The sequence below is a fragment of the Nyctereutes procyonoides genome, unplaced genomic scaffold, assembly GCF_905146905.1.
Source record: "Nyctereutes procyonoides isolate TBG_1078 unplaced genomic scaffold, NYPRO_anot_genome, whole genome shotgun sequence".
Lineage (NCBI taxonomy): Eukaryota > Metazoa > Chordata > Mammalia > Carnivora > Canidae > Nyctereutes > Nyctereutes procyonoides.
Window position 1 is genome coordinate 8008291 of NW_026575151.1, and position 19220 is coordinate 8027510.

The 19220-nt window shown below is 38.3% G+C and overlaps 1 protein-coding gene across 1 annotated transcript in view; it reads right to left on the bottom strand.

Annotated features, from left to right (window-relative positions):
- Nucleotides 1-350: 350 nt before the first annotated feature.
- Nucleotides 351-19220, bottom strand: part of BMP3 (bone morphogenetic protein 3) — a 28387-nt gene continuing 9517 nt past the window's right edge. Inside the window, exons 2-3 of the mRNA XM_055312920.1 lie at nt 11250-12160; nt 351-4420 (exon numbers count right to left, since the gene is read on the bottom strand). Coding sequence (XP_055168895.1) covers nt 4229-4420; nt 11250-12160 — 1103 coding nt within the window. The 3' untranslated portion in view covers nt 351-4228. The remainder of the gene's footprint in view (nt 4421-11249; nt 12161-19220) is intronic.

Genomic DNA, 19220 nt, shown 5'->3' on the forward strand with positions numbered 1-19220 from the left:
TAAACAGGAAATACTAAACCAAACAAATACAAAATAATTCAGATTCAGTTTCTCCAGTTTAGAAAGGTAAGTTTTCCCCTTCTGGATGTATTTCAGTCTTGTTCCACATTGTAATCATGCTTTGTTGATAGTAGGTTATGATGTTCCATTTATGATATCATTGGAAAATCTTCAATTCTGGGCCCAACCTTTATCACCTCTTTTCAAATGCAGCATAGTTGGAAAAAGTTTTGAAAATGTAGTCTTTCCCAATTAATAGTAAAGAATGGGGAAGCATTCAATTAAGCAATTTTTATTTTCATACTATATAATGAAAAGATCTTATTACTGGAGGAAAATGATACAAAGTCAGCAAAGCTTATACATCAGTAGTGAAATGTCCTGCACAGTTTCACTGCAACATGCCCCTTTAGTGGATTTGACTAAAGAACCGAATTTCATTTTGCATGTAATAACTATAATAAAAAGAATTTTTTCTCACCCTCTAAGGATGAAAATTACCATTATAGAAAAGCAACAGTCATTAAATAAATTAAAAGCACCTTTAAAGTTTCCCATATATATATATAATATATAAAATATATATTTTAAATTGGCATTAACTGTACAAGCATTAAATTCTGGACTAAAACATTTACAGAAGCTAGTGTGAAAAGCTGAGGGAAGGCTAGGTTTCCGGAAAAGGGGGATCATTTAATCACTCATAAACTACATTAAAATATGATTCTCAAGGGGAAAAGACACTATACGGAGAAATGAGATTTATCCAAACTTTCTTATTTAATTTCATATCTAATCTTACACACTTATGTGCATAGCTATTGTTTAACCCAACCTTGATTCAACAAGAAGTCAACATCCAGATATTAGTTACTTGTTAGCACAGAGAAAAGTGAAAGCAGGAAGACTAAACTGAATAGTGTAATTATAGAAAAAAAATGTTGTTGCAGACTGATAATAGTATCATACACATATGATTGTCTATAAAAATATTAAACAGGCAACAAGAGTTTTCCCAGAAATATTAAGGTAAAAAATCTTTTCTTAATGAATAAATGATCATCAGTCAAAATACAGCTAGGTGAATGTAAAAATGTATCTGGAGTATTGTAGTCCTGAGATCTGGGGATTCCAATCATCCAGTTTAAATTCCACAATCACAAATCTTGTAAATTGTATGTTATCTACACAGCTTATAGTAAGATATTTGAAAATTCTATATTGACATCAGCAGCCTCTGAATTTGAATTTAAGAAAATAGTTATTGAAAAAAATTCATTTTTAAATGACTGTGTGTGTGTGTGTGTGTGATGTCTAGGAATGGGGATGGAATGGAGGTTGGGAAGGAGAAGGGGGGAACAGGAGAGAGAGGAGGGAGGGACAGATGTAGACGCATTATTTAGGAAATGGCATTTCTAAACATAATTTCTCTTCTTAGACCATTGCCACTTTTATAGCAGGAGATTTATAAAAAGTCTATGCAAAAATTATGCATACACTAGTACTTAAGAAATTGTGAAATAGTCAATTTTCCAACTATTTCAAATAAATTTTTATTAGTTAAAACACCATTTCATTTATTTCAACCCCTTCGACTGAAAATAAATCTTCCTTTATTTTGGGGGAATAAAATTTTTTCCTGTTTATAGCAAAATATGTCCTCAATTTGGTAGTGAAATGATGGTTACAAGGCCACTCAGAAATAACTACTGGTCAAAAAATATTTAGATTGCTAAAAGACTACCAAGCTCTTTAATTATGTTGTAATTTTGTTATATAAACTGCTACTTAAAATCTTAGTTTATACTCATAAATTTTTATTATTTAGAGGCTTTTCTGGCCATTGTAGGATTTAATCTGTAGGAAGTGGTTATCAACTAAAATTAAGAAAGGTAATAGACATCTGGATAGAAGGCTGAAAAGTAATGATGAGAACTGCTAGAGGAAAATCTAAACTAAGAATTTGGGATCCCTGGGTGGCGCAGCAGTTTGGCGCCTGCCTTTGGCCCAGGGCGCGATCCTGGAGAGCCAGGATCGAGTCCCACGTCGGGCTCCTGGTGCATGGAGCCTGCCTCTCTGCCTCTCTGTCTCTCTCTCTCTGTGACTATCATAAATTTAAAAAAAAATAAAAAATTAAAAAAAAATAAACTAAGAATTTAATCATTTCTGCCAGTGAAAAAGAAGTTTTCTTTATTGAAAGATGGTATGACCAAGATACGATTGGCATACACTGGCTCACTTCTATTATATAATTTTACTTTCAAATTGTTGATAAAGATTATCAAAAGTAATTCCATCGCCTATCTCATTTCAAATATTTAAGATAGTGCTACCAGAATAAAAAGTGAGCTATAAGAAACCACAGTAATTCAGGCACCAGAGCTTAATTTATTATTCAGAACTATTGTGTCTCATTCATGGAGTTAATAATACACACTCATACCAACCTCTGTGTACTCCAAAAGTGTCAAAGAGCTTCTGTTCATAGTAATCTTCTTTAAATGGATTTCTAATAAGTTGGAACGTTAGAAATATGACTTAAACCACAGAGAATTTCATACTCACTCCCAAACGCTGAAGACTGAATGTTCTTGCCTTTGGTTTATGAACAGAGATACTTGCAGTGTTTTTAGATCTATCAGTATCATCCATTCAAGGAAGATGTGTATGAAATCTAGTAGTAAAAGCCCAAACTTTCTGCGTCAGAAAGGCCTTCTAGCTCAACTAGTCAAACTCTTCATTTTATCAGTGAGGATGCTAAGGACACAGAGTTAAAACAATGCCTTTTACAGAATAAATGCTCAATAAATATTTATTAAATGATGAACCAAGATAGGTAGCTACTGGAAGAGAGAGAACAAAACTCTATGTCTTCTGATACTTCACCACCTCTGAAATGGCTTAGTTGTCTCTGCTCAGGTAAGACTCAACTAAAAGGACTATTAACCACAGATATGACATCAACAACAAACATTTTTGTCACACATGTGAATTTAGTGAGAGAGAGATTTTTGAAACAAGTTTTCAAAGGCAAAGTATAAGGATATTTATGACACATAGAAGTAGGCAAAAAAAACCCAAAGTGTCTATATTTGACTTCCTTTTTTGGGTGAATAATTTGCTAAAATGTAGATTTATGGTTGAACCTTGGTCCACATGAAAAGGTGTCTGGCCCTGAATGTCACCGGAGAATGATATTCGACATGTGACTGTGATTAATTTGGTCATTTAAAGAAATATCCAATATTCTATTAGTTTTTGAGCCTCTGTATCTATGGATTACTTCACATGGAGTAAAGACATATCAAGAACACTGTAATTTTAATTTAATTTAAAAAATTTAGTTGAAGTTTTGAATTCAGTTTAAAAGAGCAAACGCAGGTACTTATGACAAAGAAATACATCTGGGTTTTTGAAAATTGGGTTGCTAGTTCCTTTTTCTAGGAGGCAATGAAATGAAAACAACTGTATTTCAAATTGCAAGGCCGGGCCAAGTGGTAACTCTCTGCATATGCTCTTGGATCACTCTACCCTTTTTGGTGAAGTTCTCATAATTGAATGGTGCTTGCCAGAACATGAAATGAAGAAATCAAAGAATCCTGTGTAGACTGAATTATAAAACCAGGTTAAGCAAACCTTCCTACAGAGGACACAGGCACCTAGCAAAGTACACACATACATACGCATACACTCTCCACTCATCAATTCACGCAATTACACATGGAGGAAAGACACAGGTAAACAAGAGTCTTAAATGTTTCTAAGATAAACAAACATTGATTGGATTATTTAGCACTTGCTGAGTCACTTAGGAATCTATGGCAATAAGCTTACTTCAAAATATGAAATGTTTCTATTCTCAATGAGTACAGCTAAGTGATTAGCTATTGGTGTTATCCCAACATATTATCAAGCCCATTACAAAAATAAATCAGTGTGTCCTCTAATAGCTCTAAAAACAGTTTGATCATTTTTCTTTCATGATTTTTTTTAAAACAAGAAACAAATGTCCATATTTACTAAAATCTCACAATGAGTTACATTCAGAAACAAACGCAGTCCAGTTCTCCTGGTGGAAATCGTCAGTCTATTTGCTCTTTCTCTTTGACTATGAAAAAATCTTTTAGGATGAAATGCATTGGCAGTGCGGAAAAAAAAAAGAGGAGGGGTAAAGTCCATTAAATAAACAAATGATTGAATTAAGCATTCATATGAGTTCTCTGCCAGGTTATCTGCAAGCACAAGACTCTACTGTCATGTTAGGATACACTTTAAGTACCACATTCTTATTTTCATCAAAGAATAAGATACTGAGTGAAGACATCTTTTCTGGCACGCAGCAAGGCTCAGGAATTCCGGGCACGACCCCCACAGCTCGCACTATACTCTGGATGGTGGCATGATTTGATGGCTTCAAAGACTAGAAAAGAAATGAGAAAAGAACATGTAAGTTAGGTGGAACTGCTTTTCCACTCTTCACCATTCATCAGAAAAATACATAGAAAATGAATTCGTTTCAGCAACTTAATAATACTCTGACATCATTACCCATTTGGCACAATCTCCTGTGTCACTATTTGGCACAATCTCCTGTATCACCACCATCATAATGGTTATCATTTATTGAGTACCTGTTATGTGCCAAGTGTGTTATACATGGCATCTCTAATCCTTATAACAAAACTAACATTTTTAAAAATATTTTACAAGGACAGAAACAGGCTCAAAAACTCAGATGACATGTCTAAAGTCAAATAACCAGTTAAGTGATAGAGTGAGGATTTGAATCCAGTTATCTAAACCAGAATCATTTACTTAAAAACAACTTAGTCTCCAAATAGTGGATTAATACATCCTAGGACATCTTCAATAACAGGATTGCCACAAAAACGATTTGTTCTCGAATCTATGCTAATCATAATGAACCCTGACAAACAACCTATTTAACATAGATATGTTATTGCCACTGATATAGTGATATTTATACTTTGCTGTTAAAATAAAACCAAGCTTCAAAAAAAAAAATAAAACCAAGCACATCAAGGAACATTGATTTATTTACTAGTTGGCACCGGGATGGATTGGATGGTAATTACTCCACTGTGTAATTCATTCATTCATGACACGGGAGCACAACCTGACATTAAGAAGACCACCCCATTGGCCACTGGGGGTCACTGTTGCTCCACAGGTTCAGCCTTTAAGGTGGTTGAGTTAAAAGTGTTCTAGGAGTGGGCCCTATCTATCCTCTGGGAATAGAGGGAACCTAAGTTTATTCCATGGGTATCAGAGTTTGACCAAAGAAGCCTGGGTAAAATCCATTCCTGAGAAAATGCCAAATGGAACCATTGACATCCACGTGACACATATGATTTTATTTAGAGTGCCATGCAGCTCTCTGCTCAGCATCGAAGGACAGTCGCTTTTCATGCCCAGAATGTTCAGGTATTGCCAGAATGGTATGACCTGCTTCGGGGGAGATGCTGCGCTTTCCAGCATTCGTTTTCCCCAATGTCTCTTTTAGGCAGGTGAAACCAGTTGTATTTTAAATAGATCTAAAAACAGAAATCTGGTAACTTGCCAGAGATCACATGTTGATTCAGAAGTGGGATTTAGGCCAAAACTCTGGGGTTTTAATTTCAAGACTTCAAGCCATGTTTCTTTCTCATGGCTCAGAGGCAGTTGGTATTTTAATTTCATACTCCTAAAACTCCCAGTATGGGAAACTGGAACAAGTTTAAAGGTTAAGGTAAATACAGACCAAGGAAGAAGCAAATACTATAGAAAAGCTGGCATTCTATTTTAAAAAAAGGAAAAGGATTATTTTTGTCAGAGAAAGGGCAAATCCAAATTGTCTCATCCCATCTTTCAACGTTAATGAAAGACATTATCCATATTAGACTTTAACTTTATTGTGAAAAGGCACAAATTATTTAAAACACGGTCTTAATGAGGGGCAACTGGTTTTTTCCTCTTTCTTCCTGCAAAGTTTCAGTATATGTTGGAAAGGATTGTTCATGTTCAATCAATTAGCTTCGCAAAGCCAGTATTCTCCCTTTAAGGAAAGGAAGTCTATGTTCTGTTTTGCATATCATGTGCCTTACAACATCAATAAAATCTGTGTAACTGAGCCAAACTTTAATTGTTATTGTACAATAGAGATCAACAGCCATTGTCTATTATTTCATCAGTATTGGTAATTTCCAACGAAAATTTTCGCAGCCATCCACTTTTCTCTGTTGATTTATTCTTAAGACTCGGTGATCCAAATAACTTATACTAATGGCACCAAAGGATATTTTTAAGCCATAGATTTTCTGACATTATTCTGTAATTTTTAATGTTTTAATGACCCCTATAATATTGAAATTTCATATGAAGTGGATCTATTTAAGTAGATGAGGTCTCAGTTGACCAATACTGCTGTGTATTGCTATTCTCCGGTGCCTGGAACGGGGCATGCTCTGGGCACTGAATAAATACTTGCAAAATGGACGAAATACTCATAAGAAATAGCATACCCTCCACTTTACCTATTTCTGTGGAAATAATAACCATCAACAAAAATAAAAGTTTCTGTGCAAATGACCCAGAGTAGATATGGAAAATATTCATGGGTGTTTCCTAGGAAAATTCCTGTCCTTTTTTTAAAGCTCTAACTCACAAATGATAGACTCAGAAACTATGAACAGTCTCGGTGGGCTCGCTGGAATTCAGGCATGGGCCCTTAGCTCTGGGTTGGTGTGTCTTATCAGGAGCTTTCAATTTGCTAGGGAGTTGCCCTCGTTTTTTTTTTTCTCACTATGGAATCCTCTGATCAAGCTGCCATTACCAGGAATGATTATGTCATGCACAAAAGATCCATGCAGTAATTGCTCGTTTGAAGCATGTTGCCAATCTATAATTTGTTTGTTTTTGAGTTCAGATCATACTTTTCAGACTCTTTATGTAGCTTGAGAAATTTGTCAATCACAAGAGAAATCTGTGTTTTTTCCCTCCCTAGTCTCTCTCTTTAATGAGTGTAAAACATGACTTGAATGTCAGTCTAGAGAGTTTCTGTGTGGGTAACTCAGTACATCAAGATTTAAGATTTTTAGGTAATTTTTTCATGATCAAAGGTTGGAATTGGAAACTTAGGAAATTAACTGAGGGTGTATTATTTTGAACTCATTAAATGTGAATTTCTTCTTTGTATAGGATATTTGGTTCCAAGGGTTTAGATCCTTTGCTGCCTAGTTCTGTGTCCCTGCTATTGTTAGCGTTCACGCCATTCCACGTGAAAATAACACCATTCCATGCAAAATTAACTCCATTCCTCTAATCCTTGTTGGTTCTCTTGCATCTCGGTCAGCAACAACAGCTCAATCATTTTCATTTCATTTGCAATCTCTGTTTTCCATCTTTGCTAATGTGGTGAGGGGGAAGCAGAGGCATAGGACTTGGCTTTAGCTCTATGGGTATTTTTCATCTCGTGGCAGAAGTCCAGGGGTCTCTCCCTGGGAGAACAGTTTGGCTGCAGGGGCTAGAAATCAGAAACATCCACGTGGCCGTGTCTGTGAATGAAATCTGCAGTGGTCCGGCCCGCACCTGCCAAGCTGCACATGATGTCCTCGAGTCGAACGCATTAGTAAGGGAGGCTGTGTCATCAGCTAGGAGCCTTCATTCCTGACCTGGGCCGTGGGGTTTTGCTCCACACTCTTCCAGTCCAGCCCACATGGGTGTGATAGTCCAGAAACTATCTAATTGGAATCAGTGAAAGGGCAAAGCCTGGAATTTGGGAAAGGCAGGACACAGCTGTTCTGAATTACAGAACAGGTTGTCAACTTTTGCAGATGGAGAGCCCCGCCATGTAGAGCAGGCTTTTGCTCAGGAGGCCAAAAGGAAGGAGGGCCAGCAGAGGAGTCTGGCCTGGGAGAACTTTCCTCTGGGGCAAAATGTAAATATATCTAAAGTCTAAAAGTTCTTTGGCACCCCAGTCATTTCACATGTGTTCGTACTGATCTGGTCGGAGACCTTGTCATCCTCTGTTGCCTGGACTCTATTTCTGTTTAAATAGTTCAGTCTGGCTACCATGTTGGAAGCTGTGCTGATAACAGCGACGCTCATTGATTACCCCGAATGTAGCAGCTTCATATTGCTGCATGCCTCCCATCCTTTTGGTTATTTGGTTATTGTACCACCTGAAAGCCACAAGGCCTGGAAAGCCAAAGGGAACCACAAGAAAGCCTTAGAAGTTAAGCAGATCCACATAAGGTGATGAGAGACCGAGAACTCCATGTAACGGCCAAACTTCCACTCTCAACTTGGCAAAGGGAAATCTCAAGCTTAGAGAGGAAACTCCACACTTATCCCTGTTATGTCTCCCTGGAGTTCTGATGCCATTCCAAGTTTGGACAAATATTATGATGAGTTCAGTTGTTGCAACCAATGCTGTCCTGATTCTATTACTCTCCAAAAAACCATTACTGGAAGAGCTTACAGGCTATTGAACCTGCAGGGAGAATCCTATTTTAGGCTTTGTGATGTTTGAAAAGGGGCTAGAAACATTTTAAAAAACTTTTTCTTGTCTTACATCTTTTATTCTCTTGATCCCTTCCCCTATTTGATCTTTCTTCAGGCCCCTATATTTAATTTTCTGTTCTTGTCAGTCTCAGCAATGACCGTTAATAATAATATCAGTAGCAAATATTTATCGAGCACCTGCTATGTGCAAGGAATCCTACCGTTTTATTTCCCCACTGTTGTTCTCATATAGATACTGTTGGGTTTTTTAAGGTACTATTGTGCCCACCTCAAAGATGAGAAAACTAACATACAGTTGCTCTTTACCCAACATGTGTTTGAACTGCACGGGTCCACTAACATGTGATTTTTTTTATATAAATACACTACTATAAATGTATTTTCTCTCCCTTATGAATTTCTAGACATTTTTTATAGCTTACTTTATTGTTAGGAATATAGTATAGAGTAGACACAACATAGAAAACACATGTTTAATCTACTATTTATGTCATCAATGGGGTTTCCAATCAACAGTAGGCTATTGGTTAAGTTTTGAATCAAAACTTCTCTATGGATTTCTGACAGTGAAGGGCATCAGTGACCCAACCCCCACATTATTCAAGGGTCAACTGTATACAGTATGAGTCACTTCTCCCAAAAGCCATAGCTGGTAAGAGTAGAACCAAGATTTGAGCCAAAAGGATTTAACTCTCAATGGTGCTACTCAAAATGGGCTTTGTGGACTGGTGGCATCAGCAACACCTAGGAGCTATACTAGGATACATAGAATCTTAGGCTCTATGCCCAGAGCCACTGGATCAGAACCTCCATATCCCCAGATAATCCGTAGCCACATGAAAGTTAAGAAGCCCAGCCATGAGCACATACACTTCATCATTCTGTTGCACTAACACCCTTCTCTCCCTGAACATATCTCTGTTATTTTTAACTTATCCCTCATAAGGTTTTAAATAATTATTCTTTGGATCATGGAGAACTATCATGAGGATCTACTGAAGAACTGCAGGATTCTGAACAGTCAAGGCAAATGTAACCAACAGGAGATGGGAGGATCAAGGTGGGGTAATTGGAGTGGAGTGGAGACCAGACCAGGTCTCCAGGCGGAGAAGTTGAAAGCTCACTCAGCAGCTCCTCATTGCCATGGCTCCCTAGGTCCTAATGCCTGTAGTTGGGAAGGAAAACACCTTCCCCAGGCTACATAGAAGAATTTACAGTTTATGAGCATGAGAGATCATTTGGAAAACTCACAGCCCCACTTAAAATCAGTCATCCTGAGTTTAGAGGAAGATTTTTATTTCATTTTGCCTCTCAAGGCCACAAAGCAACCCATGCAATGAAACCCATCGCTGTTACAATCTGCATCTTTGTGGTGTGTGTTTAAATGCTATCCTAGTTGGGACAAGTTTTGTTTGATCTGTGACAGACCCTTTATGAATATTTAGACAAGATAAGGCTGTTTACATCACAGTAAATGTACTTAGTGTTTAGATTTACACAACATGGAATGGACAACAATTCTTGGGAAAGACAAGTCTTCGACGCTATAGAAATCTTGTCCTTCTGAGACATTCTGATAAGATAATGGGGATTTCAGTTAAGTCCCTTGCGCTGAGGCTGACCTGGCCTTGTTCAGTCTGACTTTTGTGCACGTGTTCTATTTAACATCCCAACAATCATTGGACTAGGACATGAACACGAAACTTTAAAGAGTTATAAGCAGAAGTTGCTCACTCATTGAGGCAAAGATTTTTTTCTTCATTATTCTAGAGCAGCAAAAGTTGATTCATTTCAAGTTTTGAGAAAAAGAGCAAAAAGTACCGAACTCTATTCTTTCTCCCAATTCTATTCCTACAGCCCATTTTATTGTATGGCAGAGATGCACACTGTGGTAAGCTAAGAATAGTATTTCGGAGATAAGCTTAACTGAAGGTCAGCGGATATCACTGTATTTTACTAACTTTGAATTGAAAGACAATAGAGTCACTTGGATTTGCCGTGCAAGGCAGAGGTGGGATGGGGGAAGCTTCTGAGAGTATATTCCTCAGGATACTGAGTACTGATATGATAAAGTACAGTTTCTGTTGATTTTGGAAGAGACAGGTAAGCTGTGACTAGTTGGAGTAAGTTTTTGAAGAAACTTATAGAGTCAGCATATCCTATTTTACCTTCCTTTTTGATGTTTATTAGGGAAGCAAATGAAATAAGCAACTGGTGGATTTCATGAGCAAGTTTACCTGGCCCAGCCCTGATCCTGACCCTGCTGGGTCCAGGGCCATCTCATGAGAGACTATTCATCAAAATATATTCTGCACAGGCATCAATCCAATTAAGCCTTCCCCTTCCCTTTTCTCATGACATCTAGTCATTCTCTGACCGTTCCCTCCAAAATCAGCCTTCTGTCCTTTGGGGCCTGCTTAAGGTAGGCAGGCATAGATTCACACATAGCTGAACAGACCACATCGCTGAATATGCACTGTGTTTGGAAGCAACACAAAAAACATATTTCACACATACATTTTTCCTCATATCCTTCTTCATATCAATACTGACTTCGTATTATGTTAACAACCATTAAAGAAAAAGCAAGTGTAACCATTATTGCCTAGTGCACATTAGAAGGCAATAAATAAGTGTCCAGATGGACTTTGTAAATGAAAATACACAGTCAGTGCGCCTTTCTACTCTATGCAAGTAGGAAGTATAGGACAGAGAACAATGGCTACCTTTGGCATGGGGAACTGGCATGCTCCAGAGCAATAATAGGCATCAAAGGACTTGGGGGAGATAATCCATTCACTCCAGCCAATATCTGCGAAGTCCACTTTAAGATACCGCCTGGCACAATTCCGAGGCTCAATCCATTGCTTTCTTCTGGCCTTTTTTAGGGTCTGTTCATCAAACTGGAGCGTCTGGCTCTTTTGGTGAAGTCCCTTTCTCTGTTTCTTTTTGTTTTTAGTCTTCTCAGGGGCCTGAGTCTGAAGGGTCTTATAAGGCTTTCTCTCCTCCCATACCCCATCCTCCCTGTACTGATACTCTGCCCCAGGAAGCTCATTGTTCTGCAGAGGTAGCAGGACCCCAGCAGAGCGCTTCTTCCTGCGTTCAATAGAAAGGGCAGCCCTGATATGGCTAGCCAGTTTAGGCATAGTTCCAGTGGCGAAATTCCGGTGCCCTTGTAGGCTTGACACCACGCTCTCTGGCTCAGAAATGGCAGCATCATTGGCATACACTAAGATATAAGGCTCAGGGAAGGGTAACCTCTTCTTTGGCAGCTGGTGCCCTTTGGAGGTAATATTAAATCCTATGAGGAACTCCTCATTTTCCTTGGCCTTCCTCAGGAGTTGAGTGATGTCTTTAGACAGCCAGGATCCAAAGTCTCGATGAGATTTGGCTACATCTACTGAAAGATGACCGAAGAGTTGACTTTGGTTTCTGTCAGATTTAAGGATCGACACAGAGAGATCAATCTGCATGTGTTTCCTCTGAGCATGATGTGAGCATCCTCGGGACTCTGGACAACTCAGGCTGATGTTTATTAGCTCCCCAACATAGAAATACAGTGTGGCAGATAAAATGTTTTCAGACTTGGTTAGAGAAGTCAGGTTAAAAATGTGCAGTCCCTTGCTTCCAAGGGTTCCTAGGAAGGAATAAAAAAAAAAAAAGAAAAAGAATAAACAGTAGTAAACAGGACTCCTACCTGACACCATACACAAAAAGTAGCTCACAATGAATTAATGATGTAAATATAAGAGCTAGAGCCATTAAATTCTTAGAAGAAAACATACAGGTAAAATCTTCATGGCCTTAAATCTGGTGAAAGATTCTTGGATAATGACACCCAAAATATGAGCAGCAGAAGAAAAAAATAAATAAATTGAGAAGATAGATAAACTAGACTTCGTCACAATTAAAATTTTTTTGTGCATCAAAGGACATCATCAAGAAAGTCTGTACAACCTACAGGATGAAGAAAATATTTTCAAATCATATACCTGACAAAATGCAGTATCCGGAACATATAAATAAATCTTACAACTCAACATCAGAAGGTCAAAGAGATCAATAAAACTGGGCAAAAGAATCAAGAAGACACTTCTCCGAAGATGATATGTAAAGGGCCAAAATGCACATGGAAAAATGCTCAACATTAGTAATCATTAGGGAGATATAAATAAAAACCACACTGTGGTACCATTTGACATACACTAGCCTGGCTATAGTAATAAAAAACGAAATAAGTGTTAGCAAGGATGTGAAGAAACAGGAACACTTTTACATTGCTGGTTGGAATATAAAATGCTTCAGTTGACGTGGAAACGTTTGGCAGGTCCTCCAAAAGTTAAACACAGAAGTATTACATGACTGCACAATTCTATTACTCGGTAGCCAAAAAAATGGAAAACAGATCCTCAGACAAGTACATATATATGCATAGTTCCACTATTCACAATATCCAAAGGTGGAGACAGCATAAAAGTCCATCAACGCGTGAATGGCTAAACAAATAGTGCTATATCCATGCAGTAGAATATTATTTAGCCATTAAAAGTAATGAAGAGTTGATACATGCTACAACGTGGAGGAATCTTGAAAACATTATGTTAAATGAAAGAAGATACAAGAGGTCACGTAGTGTATGATTCCATTTACGCAAAATATTCAGAGCAGGTAAATCCATGGAGACAGGATGCAGACTGATGTTTTTCCAGGGGCTGGAGGCATGCAGAATGGGGAAAAAAAATCTCTTATTGGGTAGGAGGCCTTATTCTGGAATTACAGAAATATTTTGGAAATAGGTAGATTTGGTGGTTGTACAACATCACAAAGGTATCAAATGCTGAATTGTTCACTTAAAAAATAGTTAATTTTATGTTATGTGAATTTCATAATTCAACAAACATTAAACAAACAAAAAAGATGACGGGGTAATTTTAGAAGCTAGAGAAAGATTAAAGCAAGATCAGTCATGTTTACTAATTTGCTGTTTGTTTCCTTTACTGAAGCAGTACGGATGTGTAAAAGTTATAACACAGCAGTAAACTTACTGGTGTGAGAGCTGAGAGCTCTGTCTTTTCATTATAAGACTACCAAGAACTAGTCCTATAAATTTGGCACAGGATTGCAATAGCTTCTTATCTATGGTCATGTATAGCCTATTGGCTCTGAGCACTGGTGGGAATAGACTCACCTTGGTTCAAGCCCTGGCTCAGCTGCTTTGGTTATGCTAGTGTTCTCATTCATTACGTGGAGACCATACCTACCTCTCCTGCCATCAGAATTAAATTAGATGTGTGTAAAGCAGTTCATAAGGCACCCAGTAAATGTTTCTTAAATATAAATTATGATTGTTTTTAGTGCTAGCATTGACCGTATTATGGGGATTATATCTTCTACTTGCCTCACAAAGTTTACAGTGTAGGATGAAGGTAGGTAAGCAAAACCATACATTTTAATATTCAGGTAATTTATGTGAAATGATGAGCCACACATTGAAATTATCACACAGAAGTAATGCTGTTGTAGAGCTTGCCTGGAGTTTATGACCTCCCAACAACTTAAGAGTTGAATTTTCTTTGTGGTTTGATGAAAGTATTGAAATCGGTTAATTGTGTTTCAACTCTTCAAAAATGAGAGAACGCAACAGAACAAACACAACAAGAGATTGATTAGTAAGGGCAGGGGTTGGTTCCTTCTCTTAGGATCATCTACCAAGTTGGTGGGAAGGCTAAACCCAAGAATACCCAGTCCTCGGATCAGTCACCAGAGCTGGAGCCCTCCTCCATGCACTTGTTCCATATATATATATTGGTTTTAGAAACATGCACGCAATCGTGAAATTATGTTCTTGATCAAAAACATATTTCAGTAAAACAAAACATTTTTATAAAGATGTGGGAACTTAAAATGAGTTCATTGAGTCCCCAAGCACAAGGGAAGTGCAATGGGAAACATATTTTACTCATTTTTAACACTCTGTGAAAGAAAAGGAGGAAACTGCCATTTGTGCACATTTGTATAATCCATGACACCAGGATAATATTTTACAGACCTTTATAACAAAGCCATGGCATGAGGGTTGTTCAGAGACTCTAGCCTTAATTCATACCAGTCACCATAGCGTATACTTTTACCCAAACTTCTTGTAGCAGATGGAAGTTTAAAATGGAAGGAAGAGAAGTCTCTGTTCTAAGTATGTGGCAATGGAATGGTTGCCAAACATTCTGGCAAGGGAAAAATGAACTGCAAGGGGTCTGGATGGTAGCATCTTAATGGGTAAAGTAATAGTACTCCTTCCCCCAACATTTTGTTTCAAAATGTTTCCTCCTCCTCCTCAAAAAAAAAAAAAAAAAAAAAAAGTTTCCTTCTTTCAAACATGTTTCCAGACACCTTGTGACCTGCTGTTAAGCAGCCTCCACCCGTGTCTAATCTTCAATATCCTCTCGTAAATGCTTTAGAATCTTCCATACCGCCTCTTGTGATGGCTTTCATTTTAGCTCAGTACACTATTTTGAAATCCAAGCCTTATGGCCCAGGCCCAGCTCCACCACACCCACTAGCTGTCCTTGGGAAAATAACCTAAGCTCCTTAAATCTGCTCATTTGTAAACACAGCCCAACAGTATCAACTGCAGAGTTGTGAGAATTAATTGACAGAATGCAGGTAAAGCACATAACACATAGAAAAAACACAGGGAATGTTAGCTAACTAGCATCGTGCTGTACAGAATGATGAGCCATTTAAGGTTAAACTGAAATATACTGTTAAGCGTAAAATACACGTTGGATTTCAAAAACTTAACACAAAAATGAATGTAAAATATCGCATGAATAGAAGGCTATAATCGATTGTATGCTAAAATGATAACATTTGGATATCTTGAATTAAATATTATGATATTGTGATTTATAATATGTATATATATTTGATCTTTGTCCCATATTTGGCACAGAGCCCCTAAAACACTTGGTATTGCCTAAGAGATCTGTACCGGTGCCTTTTGTTATGTTAATGCGGTGAATTTAGAGGACTGGTAGGAAAAGGGGTTGGTTGACAGGGGAACCAACCCACTGATTGGGTTGGAATTTTTGGTCTCATCCCTGATCAGGGAGGAAAGAGGACCTGGAGATTGAAGCCATCACTAATGGCCAATGATTTAATCAATCATGCCTGTATTATGAAGCCTTATAAAAACCCAAAAGAATTGGCGTTCAGAGTGCTTCCAGGCTGGTGAATACATGGAGATTTGGGGAAAACAACATGCCTGGGAAGGGCATGGAATCTCCATACCCTTGCCCCATAACTTGCCCTATGCATCTCTTCCATTTGGCAGATCCTGAGTTATATCCTTCTATAATAAACTGATCATCTAGTAAGCAAATGGATTTCTTGACTTCTGTGAGCTATTCTAGCAAATTATTTTTTTAAATTTTTTTAAAGATTTATTTATTTATTTATGATAGACATAGAGAGAGAGGCAGAGACACAGGAGGAGGGAGAAGCAGGCTCCATGCCGGGAGCCTGACGTGGGACTTGATCCTGAGACTCCAGGATCACCCCCTGGACCAAGGCAGGCGCTAAACCACTGAGCCACCCAGGGATCCCTCTTCTAGCAAATTAATGGAAACCCAAGGAGGTGTTCATTGGAACTTCCAATCTGTAGCTACCTCCAGGGCTGGTGACTGGCATCTGAAGTGGAGGGGTCTTGTGGGGCTGAGCCTTCTGCCTGTGGGATCTTATACTATCTCCAGGGAGATTAACTTGAATTCTCAGATACCCTGCTGGTGTCTGAGAATTGCTTGTTGGTGTGGGGAACTTCTGACCCACTTCACCCACATGAGAATTGGGTACAGAACATTTTCAGTATAATAAAATAAGATTAAAATTAATTTCACTTGTTGCTTTTCATATTTTTAAGTGTCTGCCACTAAAAATCTTAAATTACCTATGTGGCTCACATTTGTGGCTCAAATTAAATTTCTACTGGACACTGGTAGTCCAGGATAACCACACTTTTATAGTCATATTGTCCAAAAGGAAAGAAAAAAGGCATCTATTTTTTTTTCAAAGTGCACAGAAAAATTAGGATTTTTGCTAAACATGAATACTCAAACCAAAAAGTAAGTTAGGCAAAAGGTTCCCTTTTTGGAATGCAACAGACTTTCCTTTACCAAGAACATTAGATAATTTTGGTGATTACTTTTTTCTTTTTAAAGATTTTATTTATTGGTGTGAGAGAGAGAGAGAGGCAGAAGGAGAAGCAGGCTCCATTCAGGGAGCCCGACGTGGGACTCGATTCCAGGTCTCCAGGATCAGGCCCTGGGCTGAAGGTGGCGCTAAACCGCTGAGCCACCTGGGCTGCCCTTGGTGATTACTTTTTAATCTTCCCTCCAGCTGTGGCTAATCGGTTCAATCTGCAGTCCGAAGTCTAAAATTAGCAAACTGCTCTACGATAGAGTTAAAAGAGTTAAATGGGCAGGTTAGCAAGAGTGCTTGATGGCACATCGATTCTATACACAGCTTCAGTTGTGTTATTTGTGTAGTACACAGATACATCCTCTACAGCCAACGAGGAACCAGAACCAAAGCAAAACAAATGTTTCACTTAAACACATATGAGTCGAGAGCCTACTAGGGGCTGGTCCCTGGACTGGGTCTCAGGGCTGCACAAACACCCACCAATGTCCACACCGTGGCAGAATGATGGGTGTGTTGGGGGGTGTTAAAGTAGCAACATGCACCTACACCATGACGCCTACCTACACCATGACAATGCTGGATGCTGCTTGCTGTCAAAAGTGTTAACTATGCTCTTGGAGCAGCATCAAAGGGAGCAATTAACTCCGCCCTGACTAAGGGGAAGGAGACACAGGGAAGAGTTAACCTTTGAACCAGACTTTTAAGATTGAAGGGAAAAGAAGGGATGTTGGAGATGGGGAACCAGAAGGAGCCCATTCTGGCAGCATGCAATGCTGCATATCTGGATGCTTTTGCATAGAAATATGTCCAATATTTTAAGCAGAAATATATTAAAATGTCCTAAATTAGTTTTTTGAAATCCTAACAGACATCTATCTAAGCTACTTAAAATCAGAAAAGGAGTAGCCAATTTACATTCAGCTCCTAACTCTATGTGCTGTATCATGCCCAGCACTTGACGTCTTTGCCATTTTTACCCCTACCTGGGGTGGGGTGGGGGGGGGGGATGATGGTGATGCATTATCCCTGGCTGTTCTAGATGACCTTCTCTCCCACTTTGTTTTAACAATAAGCTAGAAGTCTCAACCATTTTGAAAAAAAAAATTTCTTGACTACTCTAACTCGTCCTGTATTTTTGCCTTCTTTCACCTTCAAATATTTAATTCTCTGGGCAAGTTAATGCTCTTGCCCTCCAAATGACTCAACAAATAACTTCATTACAATGATCGAATGAGTATAGAGAAAAAAATAAGGAGCTAAATACCTCCCTGCAAGTGGAACAAAGTGATAATATCTATTCAATTACTCTCATGCTTTTTATTTAATAGATTTTTAAAATTAATTTAACTTTTCAAGTGAGGGTCTTCATGTAGGTAATAACAGGAGTTTTGAGGTAGGCTTCTCTCTCTTCTCTGGGAGTGGTACAGTTTTCTCTACAGACACAGGTATATATGTTCAAATATCAATGTGCAAAAAATGCTGTAGTGCTCACCTTTTCTTTTCTTCTGAAAGATTCTGATACCTATTTTGAACTAGAAACCTGAGGCATAGCTTCTGATTAATAGGAACAAACTGACATCATAATAATATAAAAACCAATGGTGGGGTTTATCAGGTTAAAAAAGCAATAGCTTATGCATTTTCAGGCTGTTTGTAGTCTTCGGGTACCAGGAGACATTGACTGCCACATAGATATAATTACATCTAGAGTTAGTTGCATACTTCATTCTGGGTACCCTCATTTTAACCAGTTCATTGATACAGGAGAGAGTAACCAAGATAGCGAAGGGTCTGGAAACTATGTCTTACAAGTTTGAATTGAATAAATTGAGACATGGCTTGAAGGAAAAAAAAAACAAAACAAAGGATGATATGAAAATTGATTATAAATACTTGAGAGGCTGAAGAGCGATCAAAGGGTTTTTCTTTCCAGGGTCAGAGATGAGACTGAAGTCTAAAAGCGATAGTTGAATGGAGACAGAATCCAGAACAGTGTGTGTAAGGAATGACTTTCTATGAGTCTAGTATGACGGTGAGACCCGTCTGGGGGAGTGGGCAAACATAAGGTAGTCCTAATTCAAGACCATTACAGGAGGGTGTCTTTATGGTGTGGAGGTGTGAGAGATGCATTAGGTAACCTCTCAGATCCCTTGCAAGGAACTGCAACAGGCTTTATTTTCAGCTCTTCCTAAGGAAATGTTTTGATGCCAAAATAGAACTACCGATAGGTGGTGCTGTTTTCTTACTGTTTGCTGGCACTAGCACAAACTTGGATTTTTTTTTTTTTTTCTGGGAATACATCAATTGCAGTCTAGTTAGGATTGCCATTGGCATTATCTTCTTATTTTGAATTGTCTAGAGTCGAAAGATTTGTGAATTTAAATACGCTTCAGAAGTCAGGTGAGTTTTGGGCTAGACTCCTTTTTGCACACCTGTCAGGATTTTGCACCTGCTGCCGCTTTTTCGGCCCCATTGAATGCCTTCACCCGCCCCATTCTTCT